The sequence below is a fragment of the Heteronotia binoei genome, chromosome 15 (genome assembly GCF_032191835.1).
Source record: "Heteronotia binoei isolate CCM8104 ecotype False Entrance Well chromosome 15, APGP_CSIRO_Hbin_v1, whole genome shotgun sequence".
NCBI classification, from domain to species: Eukaryota; Metazoa; Chordata; class Lepidosauria; order Squamata; family Gekkonidae; genus Heteronotia; species Heteronotia binoei.
The window spans coordinates 2,136,050-2,162,501 of NC_083237.1; the positions used below are offsets into that span (position 1 = coordinate 2,136,050).

A 26,452-nucleotide genomic window follows, 5' to 3' on the forward strand; every position below is an offset into this window, starting at 1 on the left:
CCAGCTCTATCTATTCATGGACGGACGGCCTGACTGTGTCCCAGAAAACCTGGACCTGGCATTACAAGCCGTGGCTAGATGGCTCAGGCTGAGTAGGTTGAACCTAAATCCAGCGAAGACAGAGGTCCTTTGCTTGGGTCGCCGTGGTCTGGGAGGGGAAATTCCCCTTCCAGCTCTTGACGGTGTACCACTGACGGCGCACAGGGTCAAGAGCTTGGGGGAACTACTTGAGCCTGCCTTAACTATAGAGGCCCAGGTAGCAGCCACTTCCAAGTCCGCATTTTTTCATCTTAGGCGGGCGAGGCAGTTGGCTCCCTTCCTGGAGCAGGACGATCTGGCAACAATGATCCATGCAACGGTCACCTCAAGGATGGATTACTGCAATGCCCTCTACATGGGGCTGCCCCTGTGCCGAACCCGGAAGTTGCAGCTAGTGCAGAACGCCGCCGCTCGGCTGTTATTAGGGCTCCCTAGAGGGGAGCACATTCAGCCGGGCCTCCGGGGACTGCACTGGCTGCCAATAATATACCGAATCCGGTACAAGGTGCTGGTTATTACCTTTAAAGTCCTATACGGCCTAGGACCTGCCTACCTTAGGGACTGTCTCTTCCCATATGTCCCCCAGAGAGTACTGCGATCTGGCTCTCGAAATCTGTTTGTAATCCCCCGGGCAAAAGGAGGCCCAGTTGAAGTCAACCAGGGACAGGGCCTTCTCAATTACAGCCCCTTGCTGGTGGAACCAGTTACCGGAAGATGTCAGGGCCCTGCGGGTTATTGGACAGTTCCGCAGGGCCTGTAAGACAGTCCTCTTCCGGTTGGCTTATAATTGACCGGCACCGAAATACTGAAGGAAGTTTATAGATAGCACGCTGATATGGACTGATGTATTGATATTAATGTTTTAATTATGTAATTACTATTGTATTTTAATTCTGAATTTTATTGTTAGAATTTTTATGCTGTGAGCCACCCTGAGCCCGCTTCGGTGGGGTAGGGCAGGATATAAATCAAATCAAATAAACAAACAAACAAACAAACCAAACCAAACCAGCAACACCTGGATATCACTGTTCCTAAAAAGTCAGGGACTCTGAGCATCCCAAAAAAGTGGCTGGACACAAAGCAGCTACTCCCAGGAAGGAAGCCGAATTCTGCGCCGGATCATGCCCTCCTCTGGCCTTCCTTTCCCAGCCTCCTGCCCACCCCCCCCGGCCCTACCAGAGAAGGACAGAGACGGACAAGCACATGGGTTTTCATTGGTTTTTAATTATTCTTTTGCCAAAGGCGATAATATTTCTATGCAAAATACTCTCTTATATCTCCCCACCCGTCCCCGCACCCGCCCACCCCCAACAAACAACCCTCTAGTGGCCCCCAGCAAGAAACAGCCTCTGCCCGCCTCCTGGTTCTTCCGATGCCCCAGCTGAGAGGGGAAGGGGCTGTGGGGGTCTGACCCACCACCTCGTCCCTGCCAAAAGACTGGGGGGGGGGAACGGGGAGGGTTCTGTCAGTTACGAAAAAGCCCTTGGCAAGTCAGCAGAATGGGAGGCCCCCCTCAAGTGCAGAACCTGGGAGCGGGGGGGGGGGGCAGGCAGAAGATAACCTGGCCTCTGCTCCCTTCTAGGAAACCCAGCAATTCGGCCTCTGTCTACTCCTGGGCACAGCTGTTCAGATAGCAGAAGGGGTCTCTGGCCGTAGGGAGGCAGACGTGATTCTAGCCATGTCCGAAAAAGCCCTCCCCTACAGAGCCAGGGCAGAAATGTCTTCTCCCCCTTTCCCCAGAATTCTTGGCCTATGCATGAATTGCCACCTAGGGACAGGTGAGCTGAGGGCGGCCAAATGCAGCCAGGGTTTTGCAGCGGCCTCCACCCCTTCTGCGCCTCTCTCCCCCCCTTCTCAAGCCGTCCTATTTTTCCTGGCTGGGGAGGGGGGGAGGAAGCTCCACGCAGCTGGATGCTTATTTAAAGAGCGGCTGAGACAAATGGGGAAGGGTGAAGAAACCCGTCCGCGTACAGGTCCAGATCTGAGACCAGGCCAAGGTTCTGCTTTCTAACTATTAAAGACTTTGAACCCCTTCCTCTGACGTTTGGCTCCTACGATGGCGAGAACTAGAAAACTGGCACGATTCCTTGGGGGTTGAGGTGGAGGGGAGCGGAGAATCCAGCCCTGAGTTTCTTAGCTCAGACAGCTGGATGGAAGGAAGTCTCTCGTTGCTTAACTTCCCAGCAGCGACTTAAACATGTTCTTTTTAAAAAAAACGCAACTGAGTTTCCTCTTTTGCTGATTCCTTCCCACCCTCACCCCAGCCTGGCCTCAGTGGTAGGGAGAAGCGTCTCTTGCAGGGGGCCAGGATACCGGCGGCGGTGGTGGTGGGGAGTAAAACGTCTCCTACCCCCGAGTCCGTCTTTTTTTTTTCTTTATATACAAAAAATAATAATGAATCCATTAGATTTGGAAATGAAAGTCTTCAAACGTGAAAGTAAATCAGTCCCTCCGAAATATATTTTCCCACCCCCTGTTCCTCCATGGTATTTCTTTTTTTTTTTTCATACATCACATACAGCCGCACCAAAATACTTGATATGACCCCAAAATAGTCACAGGACATTGGAAAAACTCTTTTTTTTTTTTTAATCTTCTCTCTTTTTTTTCTCCTTTCCCTCCTCCCTTTCCCCTTCCCCAGAAAGAAAAATATAGATTGCTAAATCAGCAAATGGTTAAATTCCTTTTTCTGTTTTGTCGTCCTCTCTGTTTTTAAGTGTTGAAGCCACAGGTAACCTTCATGCGCCGAAGAGGAAAAAAAAAATTTTTTTCGAGGAAAAAAATAGAGAAAATTGAACGGGAAAAGAATCATCCTAATAATAAATAATAAAATATAATTATATATATATATCTATCTCTTTATGTAGCCACAAGTCAACAGGGCTATACTTGCAAGCAAGATCTCTTGACTAACCCCCTAGTCCGAGGTCTGTGATAGTTTGAATCACAAACTCTGACAAAAATAGAGAGAGACGAGAAAGATTTTTCCCCCCCTTCCCAGGGAAGGGAGGGAGAGCGGAATAATACATTTTTTAAAAAAACAAAAGTATGGAGAATTTGTTTCATATTTTCCTCTCTCTGCTGAGGTCCTTCACTTTTAAGCTGCCCTCCTTCTCCCCTCCTCTGGCCCTTCCTGCCCTCTTGGGGGTCCCACTAAAGTCAAAGAGACAGCCATCTCTGCTCACCAGACTTCGTCCTGGTCACAATACATTGCAAAGCGGGGGTCCGCTTGGGCACCCCGCTGTAGAAGTTAAAGTGGCTTCTGACTGCAGAAAGGTTTTGTTTAAAAATATATCTCTATATATTTCCCAACCCCCTCGCTTTGCTCTTTGCCTTTCTCTGATTCGTTATCTGCCCAGACACCGGTCCACAACGCTGCCTTATAAAATGAAAGACATCGGAAACGAAGGAACAGCCCCCTCCGCTGCTCCCCCGCCACCACCTGCCCCCCCCCTGTTACAGCACACATGCGCTAGTGCTGTTGGGGGTGGGGCCCCCCCCTCCTCTGCTGCGGAAATAAAAAAGGGAGTGTTCGAAACGGAGACCAGGGTGGGGCGGCTGGATCACGCAAGAAGAAAAAAAAAAGAAAAAAAGAGAATAATATTAAGAAGAAACGAAAGAAGCCCATCCCCAGACACCCCCGCCCACCCCAAAATATTAACCAAACAGCTAAGTTCAGTGGCAAGAGATAGAGGCTGCCCCCTCTCTCCAGAGACTGCTCTATCATCGAGTTGGTGTTTCGTTTCTTTTTCGCGATCCCTTCCAGAAAAATCAGTTTGTAGCTCTTTAAAGTCTCTCGCGAGCAGGGATCCAGATGTAAGGGCCGGACAGCTCCTCTATGATTCTTTTGATCTTGTGATAGATCTCCTCGAAGCTGTCTCCTTCTACGATGGCTGTGGAGAGAAGAGGCGGAAGGCTGAAAGTGGGGGTGGGAACTCAGGAGGTGGCCAGAGAGACAATATGATGAGATAGGACAACTGCCCCCCTTTTTGGCAGGGCTTCTGTAGCTCTACAACCAGCACAAATCATTCTAATTCAGCATGCTTCATAAGAACTATGCTGAATTAGACCTATACGGTCGAGGGCCTGCCTATCTAAGAAGAAGACGACTGCAGATTTATACACTGCCCTTCTCTCTGAATCATTGACTCAGAGCGGCTTACAATCTCCTGTATCTTCTCCCCCCACAACAGCTACCCTGTGAGGTGGGTGGGGCTGAGAGGGCTCGCCAAGCAGCTGCCCTTTCAAGGACAGAGGCTCAGAGCGGCTCACAACCTCCTTTACCTTCCTCCCCCCACAACAGACACCCTGTGAGGTGGGTGGGGCTGAGAGGGCTCGCCAAGCAGCTGCCCTTTCAAGGACAGACTCGGAGTGGCTCACAATCTCCCATATCTTCTCCCCCCACGACAGACATCCTGTGAGGTGGGTGGGGCTGAGAAGGCTTTCACAGCAGCTGCCCTTTCAAGGACAACCTCTGTGAGAGCCATGGCTGACCCAAGGCCATTCCAGCAGCTGTAAGTGGAGGAGTGGGGAATCAAACCCGGTTCTCCCAGATAAGAGTCCGCGCACTTCACCACTACACCAAACTGGCTCTCTAAGGGACCGCTTTTCTCCATATCTTCCCCAGAGAAAAGCACTGTGTTCAGGGACACAAAACCTGATATCTCTCCCTGGACCAAGGGAGGCCAGAATGTGTTCTACACAGGCTACAGCCTTCTCATTGGCTGCACCAACAATGTGGAAAACCCCTGAGGGATCTCTGCCAATTCCGCAGGGCCTGTAAAACTGAAGTATATCGACAGGCCTTTAATACCTAAATGGGAGAGGACTGTCACCCTACACTGCTGAGTGACATCACTCATGACGAATTACGATCACCGTAGGATCACTGTCAGAAGAAAGTAAGTCATGATCCCGCCTATACTGAAATTTCCAGTAGCACCATGAAACGTATTTTAATAGCTATTTTATTGTTTTAAATTGCGACCTTACATTGTTTTTTAAATTGACTGTTAGCCGCCCTGAGTCCGCTTAATAATAATAATAATAAGTAAGTAAGTAAGTAAAATTTTATTTGTATCCCGCCCTCCCCCGCCGAAGCAGGCTCAGGGCGGCTAACAACATAGTCGATATAGCAGATTATACAGTGATTTAACAATAGCTAACAATTAATTAAAATTCTAAAAACAATAAAATTAACATCTTGGTGCTATTCCAGCAGATAACAGGAATCATTTAAGCAGTCTCTCAGTTTTTAGCTGGTGAAAGCTTCATCAAAGAGGATGGTCTTGCAGGCCCTGCGGAACCGGTCAAGGTCCCGCAGGGCCCGCACTTCTTCCGGGAGCTGGTTCCATAGGTGTGGAGCCATGACGGAGAAAGCCCGGGTACGGGTACTCTGCAGTTTTGCTTCCTTCGGCCCGGGAATAGTCAGCAGGTCCGTCCCTGCTGACCTCAGTGCTCTCTGGGGTTCATATGGGTGAGGGGGGATAGAAAACTAAAGGAATAAATCAGGGGTGGCCAACGGTAGCTTTCCAGATGTTTTTTTGGCCTACAACACCCATCAGCCCCAGCCAGCATGGCCAATGGCTGGGGCTGATGGTAGCTGTAGGCAAAAAGCATCTGGAGAGCTACCGTTGGCCACTCCTAATGTAGACATCGTTTGTCTTGATTTCAAGTAAGGCTTTTGATAAGCTTCAGCATCATGTTCTTGCTGACAAGCTGGTAAAATCTGGTTTGGATCCTGTTACTGTTCAGGTGGATCTATAACTGGTCGTCGATTGCACCCAAAGAGTGCTTGCGAACGGTCCCTCATCCTCTTAAGAGAGGAGTGACAAGTGGAGTGCCTCAAGGATCTGTCCTGGGGCCCGTTTTGTTCAACATCTTTATCAATGATTTGGATGAAAAAATAGAGGGAACGCTTACTAAATTTGCAGATGATACGAAATTGGGAGGGGTAGCAAATACAGTACCGACAAGGTGCTGGTTATTACCTTTAAAGCCCTATCTGGCCGAGGACCTGCCTACTTTAGGGACCGTCTCACCCCACGTGTTCCCCAGAGGGTACTTAGAGCAGGAACGCAGGCTGAGGGAGGCAAGACTCAAAACAACTCAAGAAAGAGCCTTCTCAGTCGCCGCCCCCTTATCAATGGAACCAGCTGCCTGAGGAGGTAAGACCCTCGTGGGACCTTGCCCAGTTCCGCAAGGCCTGCAAGACTACACTATTCCAGCTAGCATTTAACTGAAACGGCAGCCACGGCTGAGGTATTAGATCTGCACGAATGCTTAAGTCTACTGAATGCCATCTTGAAGTTGTACTGAAATTAGCACCAAATCGTTTCAATTTAATGTTTTAACTTAAATGTTTTTATTGTTGTTTTATTATGAGCCTGCTTCGGCAAAGAGGGTGGGACATAAACCAAAAAAGCCAAAACCTACGACAGAGACAGAATACAGGATGATCGTGACAGGCTGGAAAATGGGGCTAAGACAAATAGAATGGATTTTAATGGAGATAAATACAAAGTTCTGCATTTAGGTAGGAAAAATCAAATGCATCATTATAGGATGGGGGGAGACTTGTCTGGGCAGTAGTATGTGTGAAAAGCATTAGTGGACTGTACACTGAACATGAGTCAGCAGTGTGATGCGGCGGCTAAGAAGGCCAATGCGATTTTGGGCTGTATCAACAGAAGTATAGTATTTAGATCCAGTGATGGTGTTGCTTTATTTTGCTCTAGTTAGACCTCACCTAGAGCCTTGTGCTCAGTTTTGGGCATTACAATTTAAGAAGGATCTAGACAAGCTGGAACGTGTCCGGAGGAGGGCAACAAAGATGGTGAGGGGTCTGGAGACCAAGTCCTATGAGGAAAGGTTGAAGGAGCTGGGGATGTTTAGCCTGGAGAAGAGGCGACTGAGAGGTGAGAGGATCACCATCTTCAAGTCCTTGAAGGGCTGTCCTCTAGAGGATGGTGCAGAGTTGTTTTCTATGGTCCCAGAAGGTCAGAACAGAATGAATGGGTTGAAATTAAATCAGAAGAGTTTCCGGCTCAACATTAGGAAGAACTTCCTGACAGAGCGGTTACACAGTGGAACAGGCTTCCTTGGGAGGTGTTGGGCTCTTTTTCTTTGGAGGTTTTTAAAGGGAGGTTTTCAAAAGGCCATCTGACAGCAGTGCTTCTTGGAGGGCACATCATGAGGAGGGCAAATTGCATCAGTGCTAAATTCTTGTCAGGGGGCGTGTTGTAGAAAAATAGGTGGTGGAGCTCCTCCAGGCATTGTTATGCAGCTGCACCTACTATTCAACGGACAAGGAGGTGGAACTCTCAGAAGGAGGAGGTGGAACTCTCAGAAAGGTTCAGGAGCTGTTCTCCTGTGAGCTCCCACTGAATCTGAGGCCTGGTTCTTGTGGCCCCTTCTGACACACCCAGGGAAAAGCTGTTCACCACTTTGGGGGTCAGGCAGCAAATTTTCTCCAGGCCAGTTTGAGGTTTTTAAAAAATATATTATCGTTTTTTGCCATCTTCTGGGTATATAGCAGGGGTCACTGGGGTGGTGGTGTGTGTGGGGAGAGGTATTTGTGAATTTCCTGCATTGTGCAGGGGGCGGCTGACAATCTCCCATGTCTTCTCCCCCCACAACAGACACCCTGTGAGGTGGGTGGGGCTGAGAGAGCTCTCACGGAAGCTGCCCTTTCAAGGACAACTCTGCGAGAGCTATGGCTGACCCAAGGCCGTTCCAGCAGATGCAAGTGGAGGAGTGGGGAATCAAACCCAGTTTCTCATCTAGTGCTTCTTAAGTCTGGGAATTCTAAGCACACGTACGGTTTGGGTTGCCGGAGAAAGCCAAAGGGACCCACCTGAGAAGCACTCTGTGAATTCCTGCTCCAGCTTCGTAGCTCTGTCGAAGGCCTTCCTTGCCTGCTCCTCCGTTATTCGCTTGTTTATTTCTCTGAGGGAGGCGGGGGGGGGGGGAGAACAAGAGACATTGGCCAACATCAGTCTGTGCAGACCTCAAACTAACCTGCCCCCCGCCCCGATCTAGAAGGACACACCCACCTCCAGCAATATTCCACACCATTTCACTAGGGGGATAACCCCACTGCCACACAAAGCCACCTCCCTTATGCTGCTATGTTGGTGCACCTCCCATTCCTTGACGCTCCATTTTCACCTCTGCATGTTCCAACCACAGCTAACCCCACCCCCACCCCCGGCCAGTTTAGGCCCTCCCCCCCCCCCATTCCAGCCACTCACAGAACATTCTCAAGGGATCGGGGCCGGATGAAGATGGCAATCGGGTGAAGCTGAGCTGCTTGAAGCCGCCGAACGGCGTTGGCTGACACGTCCAAAATGCAGTGTTTGCCCTGTGAGGGGGGAGGGGTAGCATTTAGTCAGAAAGCAGTTGCCCCCGTAGCACCCATCTTTTTCTTCTTGCCTTTGGCAGGGATGTGCCATCCCCAGCTTCCTCCCCCTGGCAAACATCTCTTGTGCCCAGTTCCCTCCTCTCACACTTTCAATCCCCCCCCACCCTCGAAAGAACATCCACAGAGACCGCAAAGGGTCAGCAGGCAGCAACAGTCTCCAGAAAGCCAACTGAGCTGCAAAGAACATATGAACATATGAAGCTGCCTTATACTGAATCAGACCTTTGGTCCATCAAAGTCAGTATTGTCTTCTCAGACTGGCAGCGGCTCTCCAGGGTCTCAAGCTGAGGTTTTTTCACACCTATTTGCCTGGACCCTTTTTGGAGATGCCAAGGATTGAACCTGGGACCTTCTGCTTCCCAAGCAGATGCTCTACCACTGAGCCACCGTCCCTCCCCTTAGAGGGAGACAGGAAGTCCTAGGGGAAAGGCTGGTTCTCCAGTCACAACACAGTTGTGTCTATGTGGGAGGCAAAGCAACTCTGGAGACTCTGCTGGCTTGGGGGCACCACCTCCTGGAGCTGTACAGCTGCCGGACAGCCTGGGCCCAGAGAAGAAGAAGAAGAAGAATTGCAGATTTATAGCTCACCCTTCTCTCTGAATCAGAGACTCAGAGCAGCTTACAATCTCCCATATCTTCTCCCCCCACAACAGACACCCCATGAGGTGGGTGGGGCTGAGAGAAATCTCACGGAAGCTGTCCTTTCAAGGACAACTTTGCGAGAGCTATGGCTGACCCAAGGCCATTCCAGCAGGTGCAGGTGGAGGAGTGGGGAATCAAACCGGGTTCTCCCAGAGAAGAATCCATGCACTTAACCACTATACCAAACTGGCTCTCAGCAGTAGGCAGCAGTGTGGTTGGAGACCAAGGGCGATATGACATTTGGCGTTCCAGCAACAGTGCCCAGCTCTTGAGATGCCCACCCAGACGCTGGAGGCAGGGAGTATTTTTCTGCTCTCAGAATCTCCCTCGTCTCCCTCCTTAAGAGTCTGGTATGATAAGGTATGGGATCGATTTATCATGCATAAAATCTCAACTTTTGTGAATCACAACTTTACGGATTCGGAAAGCGTTTATAATAAATTTAGATCTGTCTGGGCCCCAGTATTAAGTTTTATGTCAGAACATGGCTTCCTTCCTTCTAATGGCGCTTATCATTCTTGGCTTCATTTTTTAATTATATATGGTCTGAAAGGCTCATCTCTGAGTGAAATATATTGCTGGCTCCTATTTCGACACAACTCCTCTGTTTGTGGTATTTTATGCAGTACTTCTCTCGACTGTTTTATGCAATGCAACTGAATGATAGAATTTTTAATGTATTTGTAAGTTTCAATTCTTTGTTCTTAATAAAGACTCCTTTATTTAAAAGCAGAAGAACCCGTACCACCACCCCCTCCTCCTCTAATGGAAGTTGCCGCTGCTTTGATTTGAACCGTCCCAATTCTGGAGGGTCAGCTAGGGGGTTTTAAACCCAGGGGATTCAGAAGTCTCCCCCCTCCCCCCCGCTTGTCCTGCTTGCTACAGAACACCCATCAACTTTTCCTCCTCCCCAAAGACTAGAATTCTGGGACATCCAAGGGCGGTAGATTCAGGACAGGATGGACGAAAGGAAATACTTCTTTACACAACGAGAGACTAAAATGTGGAATTCACTACCAGTGGTGGCCACAGGAACAGAGGGCATTTAAAAGGGGATTTGAGAGATTCCCAAAAAGAGCCTCGCGGCGCAGAGTGTTAAAGCTGCAGTCCTACAGTCCTAAGCTCTGCTCACGACTTGAGTTCGATCGCCGGCAGAAGCTGGGTTTTCAGGTAGCCGGCTCACGGTTGACTCAGCCTTCCACCCTTCCGAGGTCGGTCAAATGAGTCCCCAGCTTGCTGGGGGGAAAGTGTAGATGACTGGGGAAGGCAAGGGCAAACCACCCTGTAAAAAGGTCTGCCGTGAAAACGTTGTGAAAGCAGCGTAACCCCGGAGTCGGAAACGACTGGTGCTTGCGCAGGGGACCTTTCCTTTCCTTTCCCAAGAGATTCAGGGAGGAGAGGTCTATCTGTGGCTGCTAACCAGGATGGACTGAGGAGAACCTCCATGTTCACAGGCACTGAACCTCTGGGTCCCAGAGCCAGGAGGCTGGATCAGGAGAAGGCCGAAGCCTCTATGCCCTGTTTTCTGGAGAGGGACTGGCCGGCCACTGTGAAAGGCTGGAGGCTACACGAGATGCACTGATCCAGCAAGGCTCTTCTGATGTTCTTAGCTGCCCTCTTCTCGTCCCTTCTGCCCCCTCCCTGAGCGATCCCTCGGCCGTTACCTGCTCAGCCACCTCGCGCACTGACTGCACACTGGTTCCATACAGGTGGCTGTTGTACTGGCCCGCCTCGATGAACTTGTGGCTCTGGATGTCCTTCTCCATCTTCTCCCGCGAGGCCACAAAATGGTAGTCCCGCCCGTCCACCTCGTATTCCCGTTTGGGCCGTGTGGTGTCTGGAGGGGGGCATCGTCAGAGCCTCTAGTCACAAAAATGACCCCCCCACACACACACAGACACGAAATTCTCCCCCCCCCCGAGCAGATTCCCTCCCCCACATTTATCCCAGGAAGGGAGCCCTCCAGTGGACTTACGTGGGACGCAGGAACCAAATTTGTCTGGGAACTCAGAGAGGAGATCATCGTTCACGCGGTCCTTGGTGGGGCCCAAGATAATGATGGGACGAGCGTAATGCACTGGAGAGATACAACAGAGACACAACAGGAACCCTCTCAGCTGTCAGAAAATGAAACCCAAACAGAGACACAACAGGAGCCCTCTCAGAAAATGAAACCCAAACAGAGACACAGCAGGAGCCCTCTCAGAAAATGAAACCCAAACAGGGACACAGCAGGAGCCCTCTCAGAAAATGAAACCCAAACAGAGACATAACAGTAGCCCTCTCAGAAAATTATACCCAAACAGAGACACAGCAGGAGCCCTCTCAGCTGTCAGAAAATGAAACCCAAACAGAGACACAACAGGAGCCATCTCAGAAAATGAAACCCAAACAGAGACGCAACAGGAGCCCTCTCAGAAAATGAAACCCAAACAGAGACACAGCAGTAGCCCTCTCAGAAAATGAAACCCAAACAGAGACACAGCAGGAGCCCTCTCAGCTGTCAGAAAATGAAACCCAAACAGAGACACAACAGGAGCCCTCTCAGAAAATGAAACCCAAACAGAGACACAACAGGAGCCCTCTCAGAAAATGAAACCCAAACAGAGACACAACAGGAGCCCTCTCTGTTTGGGTTTCATTTTCTGAGAAGGCTCCTGTTATGTCTCTGTTTGGGTTTCATTTTCTGAGAGGGCTCCTGCTGTGTCTCTAAAAATGAAACCCAAACAGAGACACAGCAGGAGCCCTCTCAGCTGTCAGAAAATGAAACCCAAACAGAGACACAACAGGAACCCTCTTGGCTGTCAGAAAATGAAACCCACACCAGGCGATGAAACAATGAAGTTGCCTTATACTGAATTAGACACTTGTCTACTCAGACTCTCCGGGGTCTCAGGTTTTTCCCATCACCTCCTGCCTAGTCCTTTGAACTGGAAATGCTGGGGATTGAACCCGGGACCTTCTGCATGCCGAACGGAGGCTCTACCACTGAGCCACAGTGCCTCCCTGAACAGACCCCTGGTCCATCAAGGTCAGTATTGCCTACTCAGACTGGCAGTGGCTCTCCAGAGTTTCAAGCAGAGAAGGGTCTTTCACATCACATCCTTTTAACTGGAAATGCTGGGGAATGAACCCGGGACCTTCTGCATGCCAAGCAGAGGCTCTACCACTCATCCACCACAGCCTCTTCCCTTCAAATACGAACACATATGCAGCTGCCGTGTCCCTTGTTCCATCAAAGCCAGAATCGGCTGCTCACACCGGCAGCTGCCTCTCTCCAGGGTCTCACGCTGAGGTCTTTCCCATCCCCTCCCTGCCTGGTCCTCTTAAGACAACTGGGCTTTAAACCCGGCACCTTCTTTAGGCCAAGCAGAGGCTCTACCGCTGAACCACGGCTCCTTGTGTATACAATCCATTCAGCAGGGCCAGCTAGAAAGAGGGGCGTTCTTTGCAGACCAATTAAATCATTAGATAGGGCCAAGGACAAAAGGCCGCATGGAGGCATGACTGAACGATTTCTGAAAATCGAATGTGGAATATAATTTGAAAATGGAGAAAGGGATTTATCAAAAATTGGCACAGCTGGGTGAGCCTGGTCTGTTGATGCGGCTGCTGTCGATTCAATCAGGTTTTGTCCTTCCAGCGTCCCGAGAGCTTTGCCCACACTTCTCCGGTCTTTCCAACAGCCCTATAAGGGAGGCTGGTCAGGAGTCTCATCCCTCCCAAGGGTGGGGCCGAGGCTGCATGACTTGCCTAAGGACGGCTCCTGAGTTTGCGTCGGGGGCCAGACTGGAACTCGTAACCTGGATCACAGCCCTTTCCCATGCTGGAGAGGCCAGATGCCCAAGGAAAAGAAAGGAAAAGTCCCCTGCACAAGCACCAGTCGTTTCTGACTCTGGGGTGACGCTGCTTTTACAACGTTCTCACAGCAGACTTTTTAGGGGGGGGGTTGCCATTGCCTTCCCCAGTCTTTTACACTTCCCCCCCAGCAAGCTGGGGACTCCTTTGACCGACCTCGGAAGGATGGAAGGCTGAGTCAACCTCGAGCTGGCTACCTGAATCCAGCATCCGCCGGAATCCAACTCAGGTCGTGAGCAGAGTTCGGACCACAGTACTGCTGCTTTACCGCTCTGCGCCACGGGGCAGCTGATGCCCAAAGCTGCCCCCAAAAGGCATTTCATCAATTTAAGACCATGGGCCAGGTTCACCTGATCTCATCCAATCTCAGAAGCCAAACAGGGTCAGCCCTGGTTGGCATTTGGATGGGAGACCACCTGGGGAGCCGTGGAAACCCTTCAGGGTTGCCATGAAATTGCTGAGCAGTCCGGTTAGAACGGTTAAAAGGAAGTCCTTCTTCACCCAAAGAGTGATGGACATGTGGAATTCACTGCCACAGGAGGCGGCGGCGGCTACAAGCATAGCCAGCTTCAAGAGGGGGTTAGATAAAAATATGGAGCAGAGGTCCATCAGTGGCTATTAGCAATAGCTTATTGCTGGAATTCTCTGTCTGGGGCAGTGATGCTCTGTATTCTTGTGCTGGGGGGGGGGGGTACAGTGGAAGGGCTTCTAGCCCCACTAGTGGACCTCCTGACGGCACTTGGTTTTTTTGGCCGCTGTGTGACACAGATTGCTGCACTGGATGGGCCATTGGCCTGATACTCTTATGTTCTTATGTTTGGGGCAGTGATGCTCTGTATAATTGGTGCTGGGGGGGCACAGTGGGAGGGCTTCTAGTGTCCTGGCCCCACTGGTGGATCTCCTGATGGCCCCTGGGTTTTTTGGTAACTGTGTGACACAGATTGTTGGACTGGATGGGTCATTGGCCTGATCCAACATGGCTTCTCTTATGTTCTTATGTTTGGGGCAGTGATGCTCTGTATAATTGGTGCTGGGGGGGGGGGGCACAGTGCGAGGGCTTCTAGTGTCCTGGCCCCACTGGTGGATCTCCTGATGGCCCCTGTGTGACACAGATTGTTGGGACTGGATGGCCATTGGCCTGATCCAACATGGTTACTCTTTTGTTCTTATGTTTGGGGCAGTGATGCTCTGTATAACTGGTGCCGGGGAGGGCACAGTGGGAGGGCTTCTAGTGTCCTGGCCCCACAGGTGGACCTCCTGATGGCCCCTGGTTTTTTTGACACAGAGTGTTGGACTGGATGGGCCACTGGCCCGATCCAACAGGGCTTCTCTTATGTCTGGGAGAATCTGTATAATTGGTGCTGAGGGGGGCACAGTTGGAAGGCTTCTAGTGTCCTGGCCCCACTTATGGACCTCCTGATGGCACCTGGGTTTTTTGGCCACTGTGGGACACAGAGTGTTGAACTGGAGGGGCCATTGGTCTGATCCAACAGGGCTTCTCTTTTGTCCTTATTAAGAACTGCCACATGAAAGCATTTTACCCACAAGCCCTCAGTGACCATGGTTAAGTTTCTAGCAGGGGTGGCCCAACCTGTTTAACGTAAGAGGCACACAGGATAAATGCCAGATGTCTGAGAGCTGCAAGACATGAATGTCCCATGTTTGAGGGAAGGCAGGTGGGCAGGCGAACAAATAGACGTGGGGAGGAAGGAAGGGAAAGGTGGAAAGAAAGCAACTTTTGGTTGTAGATTTTTCCGGGCTGTGTGGCCATGGTCTTGGCATTGTGAGACCTAAAGCAACTTTTAACTTTAGATGGCTTGACTTGAAGAAGTGATCTAAAGAGACAAACACCTTCTCCAAGCTGGCCGATGGGGCCTTGAGAGCCACACAATAGGTATGGAAGAGTCACACGTTGCTCCCGAGCCGCAGCTCGGCCACTCCTGGTTTATAGCAACTTCTTCCAGCTAACTGATTCTCTTTCAACTCCTCAGTGCATAAAAGCTTTCTGCCTGGTTCCTGGATCAGCCCCAGCTGGCCTCATCTCCAATCTCACAAACTAAGCCGGCCTGGCCCCAGTTAGACCTGGGACGGGAGGCCAGCAACGAAGTGCAAGGTTGTGACGCAGAGGCAAGCGATGGCCACCCACATCCGAGCATCTCCTGCCTGGAAAACTCCCCAGGTTTGCCGTAAGTCAGCAGGGGCTTGACTGCTTTTCCCGACAACACCAGAAGCGGGGAAATGAGGCTGCGATGATGAAGAAGAAGAAGACTGCAGATTTATACCCCGCCCTTCTCTCTGAATCAGAGACTCAGAGCGGCTTACAATCCCCTATATCTTCTCCCCCCACAACAGCTGCCCTTTCAAGGACAACCTCTGCCAGAGCTCTGGCTGACCCAAGGCCATTCCAGCAGCTGCAAGTGGAGGAGTGGGGAATCAAACCCGGTTCTCCCAGATAAGAGTCCGCGCACTTCACCACTACACCAAAATGGCTTCATACCCTCGCTGCTCTCTTGATTAGTTTATCCTCCTCTCCTGCTGGAAGCCAGTTATGGTGGTTCTTCTTCTGACATTGCTAAAGTAGGCATATAAATATCGACAGGTATCCGCTTTGTGGTTTATTTGGGGATGGAAGGGCTGGATGAAGGGAGCTGGGGATGGGGTGTGGTGTCCTTACCTTCCATTTGCACGACAGTCTCATAGCTGAGGACTGCATCTTCTCGACCTGGGGAGTCAGAGGCAGAGAACAGAACAGTCACCTCCTGCCTATCCAGGACAATCCCAAGTCATGAACTCCCCCCATTTTCCCTCCTCTGAGCAGACAGGGGGGTGAGGGGCTACACGGAAGCAGGACGCCGGAGTAGCAGAAGCTGCGAGAGTGGCAAGAAGGAAGCAGGTTCCACTTTCAAGGCATGGGGGGGACCTCCTCCCCCCGGAAAAGGAGAGGCGCAGAGAGGAAAGACACGCACCTTGAGAGCCTGATCCCGGCACCCGATCCTGGAGGGGAAAGAAAGCAAGAATGAAGAGCAGGAAGGAAGGACAGCTAGACAAGAGGTCAGAAAGAGCACATGGAGAAAAGCCAGCCAGCCAGGCCCACAGAGGTCTCTGCTTTCCCTTCGAGGAAGGAATGGGATGCAAAACAGCCGAGGGGGAAGCGTGAGGCATGGAGCCTGAAAATGCAGGGCTGGGGAAAGGTCAGGGACGTCCCTCTCATCAGAGCCAAGAGATGTTGGCTCTAACGGTGGGCTGAGAACTTCCCTGTCTCCTCACAAAGCGGAGAAACAAAACGAAGATGTGTTTTGTTCACATCGCGCAGGCTGTTCGCAGAATCCGGCCTTCCTTAGCGCAGACGTTTGCAGGAGACGTGGCTTCCTTCTGCCAAGACTTGCTTCGATAAAGAAAGCATTTCTCAGTCGGAGACGTTCTTGAACATATGAAGCTGCCTTACACTGAGTCAGACCTTTGGTCCATCCAAGTCAGTCTTGTCTACTCAGACTGGCAGCGGCTCTCCAGGGTCTCCAGCGGAGGTTTCTCACTTCTACTTGCCTGGACCCTTTTTAGTTGGAGACGCCGGGGATTGAACCTGGGACCTTCTGCTTACCAAGCAGATGCTCTACCACTGAGCCACAGCCCCATTCATGGCTCTCCAGGGTCTCAAGCTGAGGTTTTTCACGCCTCTTTGCCTGGACCCTTTTTAGTTGGAGATGCCGGGGATTGAACCTGGGACCTTCTGCTTACCAAGCAGATGCTCTACCACTGAGCCACAGCCCCATTCATGGCTCTCCAGGGTCTCAAGCTGAGGTTTTTCACGCCTCTTTGCCTGGACCCTTTTTAGTTGGAGACGCCGGGGATTGAACCTGGGACCTTCTGCTTACCAAGCAGATGCTCTACCACTGAGCCACTGTCCCTCCCCTAAAAATTCAACTGCATTAGCAGGGAATCAAACCCGGGCCTCCCGCATGGCAGGCGAGAATTCTACCACTGAACCACCAATGCAACTCAATATTCTTCCTCATCAAAGAAGGGCACCACAGAAGGGAGCGTGCTACCAACGGACTACATAACAAAAAATACAAGCTAGTGAACAATTTGCTAAGAAATATATAGAAACCCATCCAAATGTCCAAAACATGTACATTCAAGTCCCAAAGTAGTGTGGTGACAAGCCAATCGATTAACTACTTGTTTCTTTCCAGTCTTCATCAGATCTGGGACGGATATTGATTCAATTATATAGATTCTTTACATAATTTTTAAAAAAGGGGGACGCAGAGCGTCTCCAACAGCAATTTCACATCGGCTACAGGTCAGTATGAGGCTCCTTGGTTTCTATATATTTCTTAGTAAACTGGTCACCGGCTTGTATTTTTTGTTGTGTTATCCTTTATAGCGACCTCTCTCGGATTGTATTCTACGCCCAAGCGACTGGCAGGCGAGAGCTCCAACCAGTGTTCCCTCTGCGCTGAGGGAGCGGGAGCTAGCTCGCAGTTTTTTAGCCTCCGGCTCACACCTTTTTGTCTTCGCTCAGGAAGAATGGCCCCAGAGCACACTAATTTATGCAGGAGCTCACAACTTTTAATGCCAGTCGCTCACAAAGTAGAATTTTTGCTCACGACACCACAGCTTAGAGGGAATATCGGTCTCAGCTGCGGAGTCCTGTGTGTCAAAATTCCGCTTTGTGAGCTGCTGGCATTAAAAGTTGTGAGCAAGCGATTTGACTATTGCCTAAATTAGTGTGCTCGGGGGCCATTTTTCCTGAGCTAAGACAAAAATGTGAGCCAGAGGCTAAAAAACGGTGAGCTGGCTCACACTAACTCAGCTTCGAGGGAACACTGGTCCCAACCCAGCTGTTTCTGTTTGACATCTTTATCCCACAGCAACCCCCTCGTTTCCACGCAGGAAGCAGGACCCCTCCTGGAAGCATACGGCTCTACCTTCTCCACAGACGCATGCTCAGGAAAGACAACTTTGTGCTCAATGCAGAGTGCAAGTAGGGACGGTTCAAGCGGGAATACCAATGCTTTCTTTCAAACCCAAACGCACACAGTCATGCAAACACACACACACAGATCTGCTTTTCCACCTTGCAGTGCAAGCATCCAAGGGTACCTTTGCTTTTAGCCGTGTCCATTCTCGTCGTTCAACCCTGCAAAACAAGATGCGGAGGGGTGAGAGCAGGAAACCAGCACACACACACACAACCTTCCTGGAGATGTGCGTGGTCTACTTCCTCCCACCACGCCCCCACACCAAGATTTGTCAGCCTTCCTCCCTTTATTCCCTCCCATTACTGATGGAGCAGAGGTCCATCAGTGGCTCTGAGCCACGAACTCTCGATGGAAAACTCTGCCAGGGACAACGATGCTCTGTGTTCAGTGCTTTGGGGTCAGACAGCAATTTTTTCCAGGTCAGTTTTGCCAGGGATCTTGGAGGGTTTCTTTCTTTTCTTTTCTTCTCCCCCCACCCCCCATCTTCTGGGCATGGAACAAGTGTCACTGGGGGCATGTGGGGCAGGAGGCATGTATGAATTTTCTGCATTGTGCAGGGGGTAGGGCTAGATGACCCTGGAGGTCCCTTCCAACTCTAGGATTCTATTCTATTCTTGGTGCTTGGGGAGCAAAAGTAGGAAGGCTTCCAGAGTTCTGGCCCTGCTGGCGGACCTCCTTTTGGACTTTAAGTTTTGGTCATTGTGTGACACAGAGGGTTGGACTGGATGGGTCGCTGGCCTGATCCAAGATGGCTTCTCTTATGTGACACAATGTTGGACTGGATGGACCACTGGCCTGATCCAACATGGCTTCTCTTATGTTCTTATGTGACACAGAGTGTTGGATTGGATGGGCCATTTGCCTGATCCAACATGGCTTCTCTTATGTTCTTATGTGACCCAGAGTGTTGGACTGGATGGGCCACTGGCCTGATCCAACATGGCTTCTCTTATGTTCTTATGTGACACGGGGTGTTGGACTGGATGGGCCACTGGCTTGATCCAACATGGCTTTTCTTATGTGACACAGAATGTTGGACTGGATGGGCCACTGGCCTCATCCAACATGGCTTCTCTTATGTTCTTATGTGACGCAGAGTGTTGGACTGGGTGGGCCATTGGCCTCATCCAACATGGCTTCTCTTATGTTCTTATGTGACACAGAGTGTTGGACTGGATGGGCCACTGGCCTGATCCAACAGGGCTTCTCTTATGTTCTTATGTGACACAGAGTGCTGGACTGGATGGGCCGCTGGCCTGATCAAAGATGGCTTCTCGGCTGTTCTTACCGTCTTTTGCTGGGGATGAAGCCGATCTCGTCACTATCCCCATCCGGATGGACGCGCCTCGCCTGCCACCACTCCTCATCTGAGGCGTCGATCACGTGCAAGACGTCCCCAAAATGGAAGCTCAGGGCCTGGCTGAGGAAGCCGCAGTCCTTGGTCTTGTCATAGTCGAAGAGCGCCCTGTAGGGGGTGGACAGACAGTGACCCTGAGCGTCCAACCGAAGAGAAAGCCTTCTTTTTGAAGCTGGACTTTGGGTTTTCAGAATTCAACAAGGAGGGCTGAAGTGGGCCTGTCCAGCAGCCCAGTTCTCCACCTGGTTTCGAGGGCTCCATGTTTTGACTCCAAGCCTTCAGAAGCAGGGAGAGACCACCGTGTGACCTTCTCCTCCAATCTCCATGCCTCTTAAGCTATTTGACAGGGCACGGTCTTGAGGCCGCACCTGTCTGCTACCAGTTGGGGGGGAGGGCACAAAGCCCCCAACAAAGCCTTCCCCCAATGTGTGGGGCCCCCATACTTCCTGCACATTTCTGCCTAGAGGCTCCCCTTTCCAACGATGCCTACTGTCAGTACTCCACTTGTTCTATCTAAGCCATGTTTGGGGACAGTCCAGGGCGGAGCCTTTTCTGTGGCGGCCCCATGCCTCTGGAACAGCCCACAGGAAGAGGCGAGGGAGTGATTTGACCCTCCTGGCTTTCTGGCTCAGTTGCAAAACAGAGTTAATCTGGAGCTTTTAGAGCAGCCTGAGCTGGTGGGGGGGGGGGGCATAAGTTATTTTTAGATTGGTTCCCAAGGTTTTTATATCTGCTTTTTAAAGATTAGTTTTATCCATTTTTTTTTTGTACTGATGCTACCTGCCTTGGGTTCTGAGATGCTCATGAGAATGGCTAGCAGACAAATATTTTAATTCTGTTTGGGAACATGGGTTGCTTATTAAGGTATCACCAGAGAACATTAAGAAACTCTTCTGATATTTCAGATAAGTTTATGGAACACTGAGTTAGGTACTTCATGTTCTGGAACAGCAAGGCTCTAGAGGAGCGGGAGTCAAGGCAACCAGGTTTGGGGGGCGGGAGGTTTTGAAAATCAAACCCCTCCTCAGAGCTTGGACCCTCCAAAACTCTGGAAATCCTGCTGGTTTCTCAAGAGCTACGGGACTTAAATTTCGCTCTTCTACACACCTCTCTAAAGGCTAGAGAGGGACTTTCTCCTTCTGTTTTCTATGAACTGCTCTGAGCAAATCTCTATGTGGCACTGAGAGTTTCAGAAGTCATAAAAATTAATGTCGTTATAAAGCATTTGTTTACTTATGAAATATTTTTGCAATGTGTGCATTTCTAGGAATGCCGTCTACTCTTTTTAAAAAAACGGGATCGGGGAGGGGGAGGGGAGCCCGTGGAGAGTTGGTGGAGATCCTAAACCTGGAGTTCTGTTCCAGCTGCAGAAGCCCCATATAGGGGAGGATATGTTGAGTCTTCTGCTAGGTCTCTTAAGCTTGGAGCAGGGGGGGCCGAACTTGCTTAATGTAAGAGCCACACAGAATAAATGTCAGATGCTTGAGAGCTGTAAGATGTGAACATCAAATGAGGAAGAAAGGAAAATAGATGGGGGAGGAAGAGGTGGAAAGACAGCAACTTTAACTTTAAATGCATTCTCCAAGCTGCCAGTTGGCTTGGAGAAGTGATTTAAATAGACAAATGCCTTCTCTAAGCCAGCCAATGGGGTGGTGGGGGCTTCAAGAGCTACACAACATGTGTGAAGCCTGAAGAAGGGGGGTGGTGACATATGAATATATGAAGCTGCCCTCTACTGAATCAGACCCTCTTTGGTCCATCAAAGTCAGTCTTTAGGGTTTGTAGACTCTTTCGGGCTCAAGTGCCGTGTTCTACTGGAGAAACTTTTCCTTCCAGACGTTTCGTTCTCAGCTGCGGAGAACATCCTCAGTGGCGTTGCAGCCGGAGCAGGCACTCAGACCTTCTTGGCTGCTGTGCAATTAACACGGAACAATGGTCACATTCAACAGCCAGTTTCCTTATCACTACCCTTCCAGGAAGTCCCACCAAACAATGGGCACATCCACAAACCAATTGCCCTTTCATCACACCCCTCCAGCCTAGAAATAGCAGCTCTCCAGCAGCCCTGGCCTCACTCAATGCACAGCAGCCAAGAAGGTCTGAGCGCCTGCTCCGGCTGCAACGCCACTGAGGATGTTCTCCGCAGCTGAGAACGAAACGTCTGGAAGGAAAACTTTCTCCGGTAGAACACGGCACTTGATCCCGAAAGATTCTACAAACCCTAATGATGTTACCAGCCGTGAAAACCTGAAATCTTTGATAAAGTCAGTCTTGTCTACTCAGACTGGCAGTGGCTCTCCAGGGTCTCAAGCTGAGGTTTTTCACACCTACTTGCCTGAACCCTTTTGAGTTGGAGATGCCGGGGATTGAACCTGGGACCTTCTGCTTACCAAGCAGATGCTCTACCACTGAGCCACTGTCCCTCCCCTAATATGAACATAGGAAGCTGCCTTCTACTGAATCAGACCCCCCTCGGTCCATCAAAGTCAGTATTTACTCAGACTGGCAGCGGCTCTCCAGGGTCTCAAGCTGAGGTTTTCTACGCCTACTTGCCTGGACCCTTTTTAGTTGGAGATGCCAGGGATTGAACCTAGGACCTTCTGCTTACCAAGCAGATGCTCTACCACTGAGCCACCGTCCCTCCCCAGACACGGCAGAAATTTACAAAACCTACACATGGGGTAGAGGAAGCAGAGAAAGAAGTACTTTTCTCCCTTTCTTACAGCACAAAAACTCGTAGGCACTCAACGAAATTAATGAACAGTCGGCTTAGAACAGATCAAAGGAAATACGTCTTTCCCCAAAGTGTAAATAACACGTGGAATTCCCTGCTGCAGGAAGTGGTGGCAGCTACAGGCATAGACAACTTCAAGAGGGGACTGGATGAAGATACGAAGAAGAGGTCCATTAGTGGTTATTAGCCACAAGGTCTAGCGCAGTGGTGGCCAAACTTGCTTAATGTAAGAGCCACATAGAATAAACACCAGATATTTGAGAGCTGCTAGACAGGAAGGAAGGAAAACAAGGGAAGGAAAACAAGGGAAGGAAAACAAGGGAGGGAGGGAGGGAAGGAAGGAAGGAAGGAAGGAAGGAAGGAAGGAAGGAAGGAAGGAAGGAAGGAAGGAAGGAAGGAAGGAAGGAAGGAAGGAAGGAAGGAAGGAAGGAAGGAAGGAAGGAAGGAAGGAAAGCAAATAGATGGAGAAGAGAGAGAGGTGGAAAGAAAACTTTAAATGCATTCTCTGAGCTGCCGGCTGGTTTGACTTGGAGATGTGATTTAAAGTGAGCAATGCCTTCTCCAAGCCAGCCGATGGGGCAGTGAGAGCCACACAATGTGTGGGAAGGAAGGAAGGAAGGAAGGAAGGAAGGAAGGAAGGAAGGAAGGAAGGAAGGAAGGAAGGAAGGAAGGAAGGAAGGAAGGAAGGAAGGAAGGAAGGAAGGAAGGAAGGAAGGAAGGAAGGAAGGAAGGAAGGAAGGAAGGAAGGAAGGAAAGCAAATAGATGGAGAAGAGAGAGAGGTGGAAAGAAAACTTTAAATGCATTCTCTGAGCTGCCGGCTGGTTTGACTTGGAGATGTGATTTAAAGTGAGCAATGCCTTCTCCAAGCCAGCCGATGGGGCAGTGAGAGCCACACAATGTGTGGGAAGGAAGGAAGGAAGGAAGGAAGGAAGGAAGGAAGGAAGGAAGGAAGGAAGGAAGGAAGGAAGGAAGGAAGGAAGGAAGGAAGGAAGGAAGGAAGGAAGGAAGGAAGGAAGGAAGGAAGGAAGGAAGGAAGGAAGGAAGGAAGGAAGGAAGGAAGGAAGGAAAGCAAATAGATGGAGAAGAGAGAGAGGTGGAAAGAAAACTTTAAATGCATTCTCTGAGCTGCCGGCTGGTTTGACTTGGAGATGTGATTTAAAGTGAGCAATGCCTTCTCCAAGCCAGCCGATGGGGCAGTGAGAGCCACACAATGTGTGGGAAGGAAGGAAGGAAGGAAGGAAGGAAGGAAGGAAGGAAGGAAGGAAGGAAGGAAGGAAGGAAGGAAGGAAGGAAGGAAGGAAGGAAGGAAGGAAGGAAGGAAGGAAGGAAGGAAGGAAGGAAGGAAGGAAAGCAAATAGATGGAGAAGAGAGAGAGGTGGAAAGAAAACTTTAAATGCATTCTCTGAGCTGCCGGCTGGTTTGACTTGGAGATGTGATTTAAAGTGAGCAATGCCTTCTCCAAGCCAGCCGATGGGGCAGTGAGAGCCACACAATGTGTGGGAAGGAAGGAAGGAAGGAAGGAAGGAAGGAAGGAAGGAAGGAAGGAAGGAAGGAAGGAAGGAAGGAAGGAAGGAAGGAAGGAAGGAAGGAAGGAAGGAAGGAAGGAAGGAAGGAAAGCAAATAGATGGAGAAGAGAGAGAGGTGGAAAGAAAACTTTAAATGCATTCTCTGAGCTGCCGGCTGGTTTGACTTGGAGATGTGATTTAAAGTGAGCAATGCCTTCTCCAAGCCAGCCGATGGGGCAGTGAGAGCCACACAATGTGTGGGAAGGAAGGAAGGAAGGAAGGAAGGAAGGAAGGAAGGAAGGAAGGAAGGAAGGAAGGAAGGAAGGAAGGAAGGAAGGAAGGAAGGAAGGAAGGAAGGAAGGAAGGAAAGCAAATAGATGGAGAAGAGAGAGAGGTGGAAAGAAAACAACTTTAAATGCATTCTCTGAGCTGCCGGCTGGCTTGACTTGGAGATGTGATTTAAAGAGAGCAATGCCTTCTCCAAGCCAGCTGATGGGGCAGTGAGAGCCACACAATGTGTGTCAAAGAGCCACATGTGGCTCCAAAGCCACAGTTTGGTCACCCCAGGGTAGGGAACAGTGGCTCTCCAGATGTTTTTTGCCTACAACTCCCATAAGCCCCAGCCATTGGCCATGCTGGCTGGGGCTGATGGGAGTTGTAGGCCAAAAATAATCTGGAGAGCCACTGCTCCCTACCCCTGGATGGAACACTCTGTCTGGGGCAGGGATGCTCTGTATTCTTGGTGCTTGGGAGGGGCAACAATGGGGGGGGCTTCTAGTTTCTTGGCCCCACTGATGAACCTCCTGATGGCACCTGGTGTTTTTTGGCCCCAGTGTGACCCAGAGTGCTGGACTGAATGGGCCACTGGTCTGACCCGACATGGCTTCTCTTATGTTTCCTTTCAGCCCTCTTTGATTCTGTTCCCGGCAGGTTCGGTTCCACATCGTCTGTGGAGTGAGTGGACTCTGAGTGTGCTCAAAGGGCGAATCCAAAGAGCTCTCTGGGGCCAGTTAAAGAGGAGGGGGTTGGGTGGGGGATCTCACCGGATGTAGAAGCCCCTTTTGGGGTTGCTTCGCAGTGACGCCGTCCCGGAGCCCAAACTGCTGTTCATCAGCTGCTCCCGGAGGTCATGGATCTTGGCTTCGAAGCGGCTGTACTCTGGGGCCGGGGGGGGGGGGGGGCGGGGAGAAGAGGAGGGTCAGCACCATTTAGCGCTCCGCCCCCCCCCCAGTGCACTTCTCTCCAAATACTGCTCTGGGTTCCCACAAGAACTACATCTGCCCAGGAGCCTCCCCATGGCCTGTGCCTGCCCCCAAGTTCAACAACACTCCTACCTGAGCCACCTCAACTGTGGGGCCCTTTACAAGAAAAAGAAGAAGACCGTAGATTTATACCCTGTCCTCCTCTCTGAAACAGAGTCTCAGAGTGGCTCACAGTCTCCTTTACCTTCCTCCCCCACAACAGACACCCTGTGAGGTAGGTGGGGTTGAGAGAAGGAAGGAAGGAAGGAAGCTGCCCTTTCAAGGACAACTCCTGCCAGAGCTCTGGCTGACCCAAGGCCATTCCAGCAGCTGCAAGTGGAGGAGTGGGGAATCGAACCCGGTTCTCCCAGATAAGAGTCCGCACACTTGACCACTACACCAAACTGGCTCTCTAAGAAGATAGTATTGGATTTATATCCCATCCTTAACTCTGAATCTCAGAGTGGCTCACAATCTCCTTTACTTTCCTCCTCCACAACAGACACCTTGTGAGGTGGGTGGGGCTGAGAGGGCTCTCACAGCAGCTGCCCTTTCAAGGACAACCTCTGCCAGAGTTCTGGCTGACCCAAGGCCATTCCAGCAGCTGCAAGTGGAGGAGTGGGGAATCGAACCCGGTTCTCCCAGATAAGAGTCCGCACACTTGACCACTACATCAAACTGGCTCTCTAAGAAGATGGTATTGGATTTATATCCTGCCCTTCACTCTGAATCTCACCAAACTGGCTCTCATTCAGCTTTGCCATCTGAGGGGCTGCAACTACCTTTCAGGCGAAGACCCCCTCCCTCCCAGCTGGCTTCAGGCTGGTCCAAGATTCCGGCCCAATCAGGGCCCCCCCCTCCCCCCACAGCCTCTTCCCCTCCACCGCTGGGTCCGGCACGAACTCACCGTCCGGTTTGTACTGCGCAATGATGGTGACGGTCTGGCCAGCGTTCTTCAAGGCAATGGCAGCTTGCTCGTGAGTAGCGTTCCTGAGATCCACACCATTGACCTGGGAAGGGAAGCAGCCCTGGGTGACTCCAGCTGAGCCGCAGGGCCTCTCTCCTCCTGCCAGCCTCCCCCCCCCCCCCGGAGGGCTCTCCTCACCGAGAGGATCTGGTCCCCCTTCCGCAGCTCCCCGCTGAGGTCGGCGGGTCCCCCGGCCAAGATGAAGGAGATGAAAATCCCCTCGCCGTCTTCGCCCCCCACGATGTTGAAGCCCAACCCCGTTGAGCCACGGTGGATGACGATGCGACGGGGTTCCCTGTGGGGAGACAGAAGAGGGAGGGGAATTGGGTGCCAGCTCCCGAACTGCACGATCGAAAAGCATCACAGCCTGAATGCGCCGCACGGAGGGGAAAGTTGGGGAGGGGCAGGGTTTTTTTTTTTTTTGAGCAGGAACGCAGTCCTGGTTGGCTTGGTGTCAGGGGGTGCGGCCTAATATGCAAATGAGTCACCACTGGGGCGTTTTCCCACCAAAAAGCCCTGTTTGGGACAATGGTGCCGTCAGGGGGTGTGGCCTAATATGGAAATGAGTTCCCGCTGGGCTTTTTCTGCAAGAAAAGAAGCCCCGGGGAGGGGACACACTGCGCCCAAATATTTGGAACTTAAAGACTCTGTGGCCATTGGGAAGAGGCAGATAGAAGATGGGGGCCTGGAGAGAAAAG

At 50.9% G+C, this 26,452-nt stretch overlaps 1 protein-coding gene and 1 non-coding gene across 2 annotated transcripts in view; both read right to left on the bottom strand.

The window, feature by feature from the left end:
• Positions 1-3,212: 3,212 nt before the first annotated feature.
• Positions 3,213-26,452, bottom strand: part of DLG4 (discs large MAGUK scaffold protein 4) — a 197,866-nt gene continuing 174,626 nt past the window's right edge. The window contains 12 exon segments of the mRNA XM_060254572.1: positions 3,213-3,935; positions 7,898-7,989; positions 8,295-8,404; positions 10,771-10,943; positions 11,082-11,183; positions 15,639-15,686; positions 15,931-15,958; positions 18,071-18,107; positions 19,238-19,414; positions 24,590-24,704; positions 25,695-25,797; positions 25,893-26,049. Of these exon segments, the coding sequence (XP_060110555.1) occupies positions 3,829-3,935; positions 7,898-7,989; positions 8,295-8,404; positions 10,771-10,943; positions 11,082-11,183; positions 15,639-15,686; positions 15,931-15,958; positions 18,071-18,107; positions 19,238-19,414; positions 24,590-24,704; positions 25,695-25,797; positions 25,893-26,049 (1,249 nt within the window). The 3' untranslated portion in view covers positions 3,213-3,828.
• TRNAG-GCC (transfer RNA glycine (anticodon GCC)) lies at positions 16,887-16,957 on the bottom strand. Its single transcript has one exon. It is a non-coding gene; the product is annotated as a tRNA-Gly (tRNA).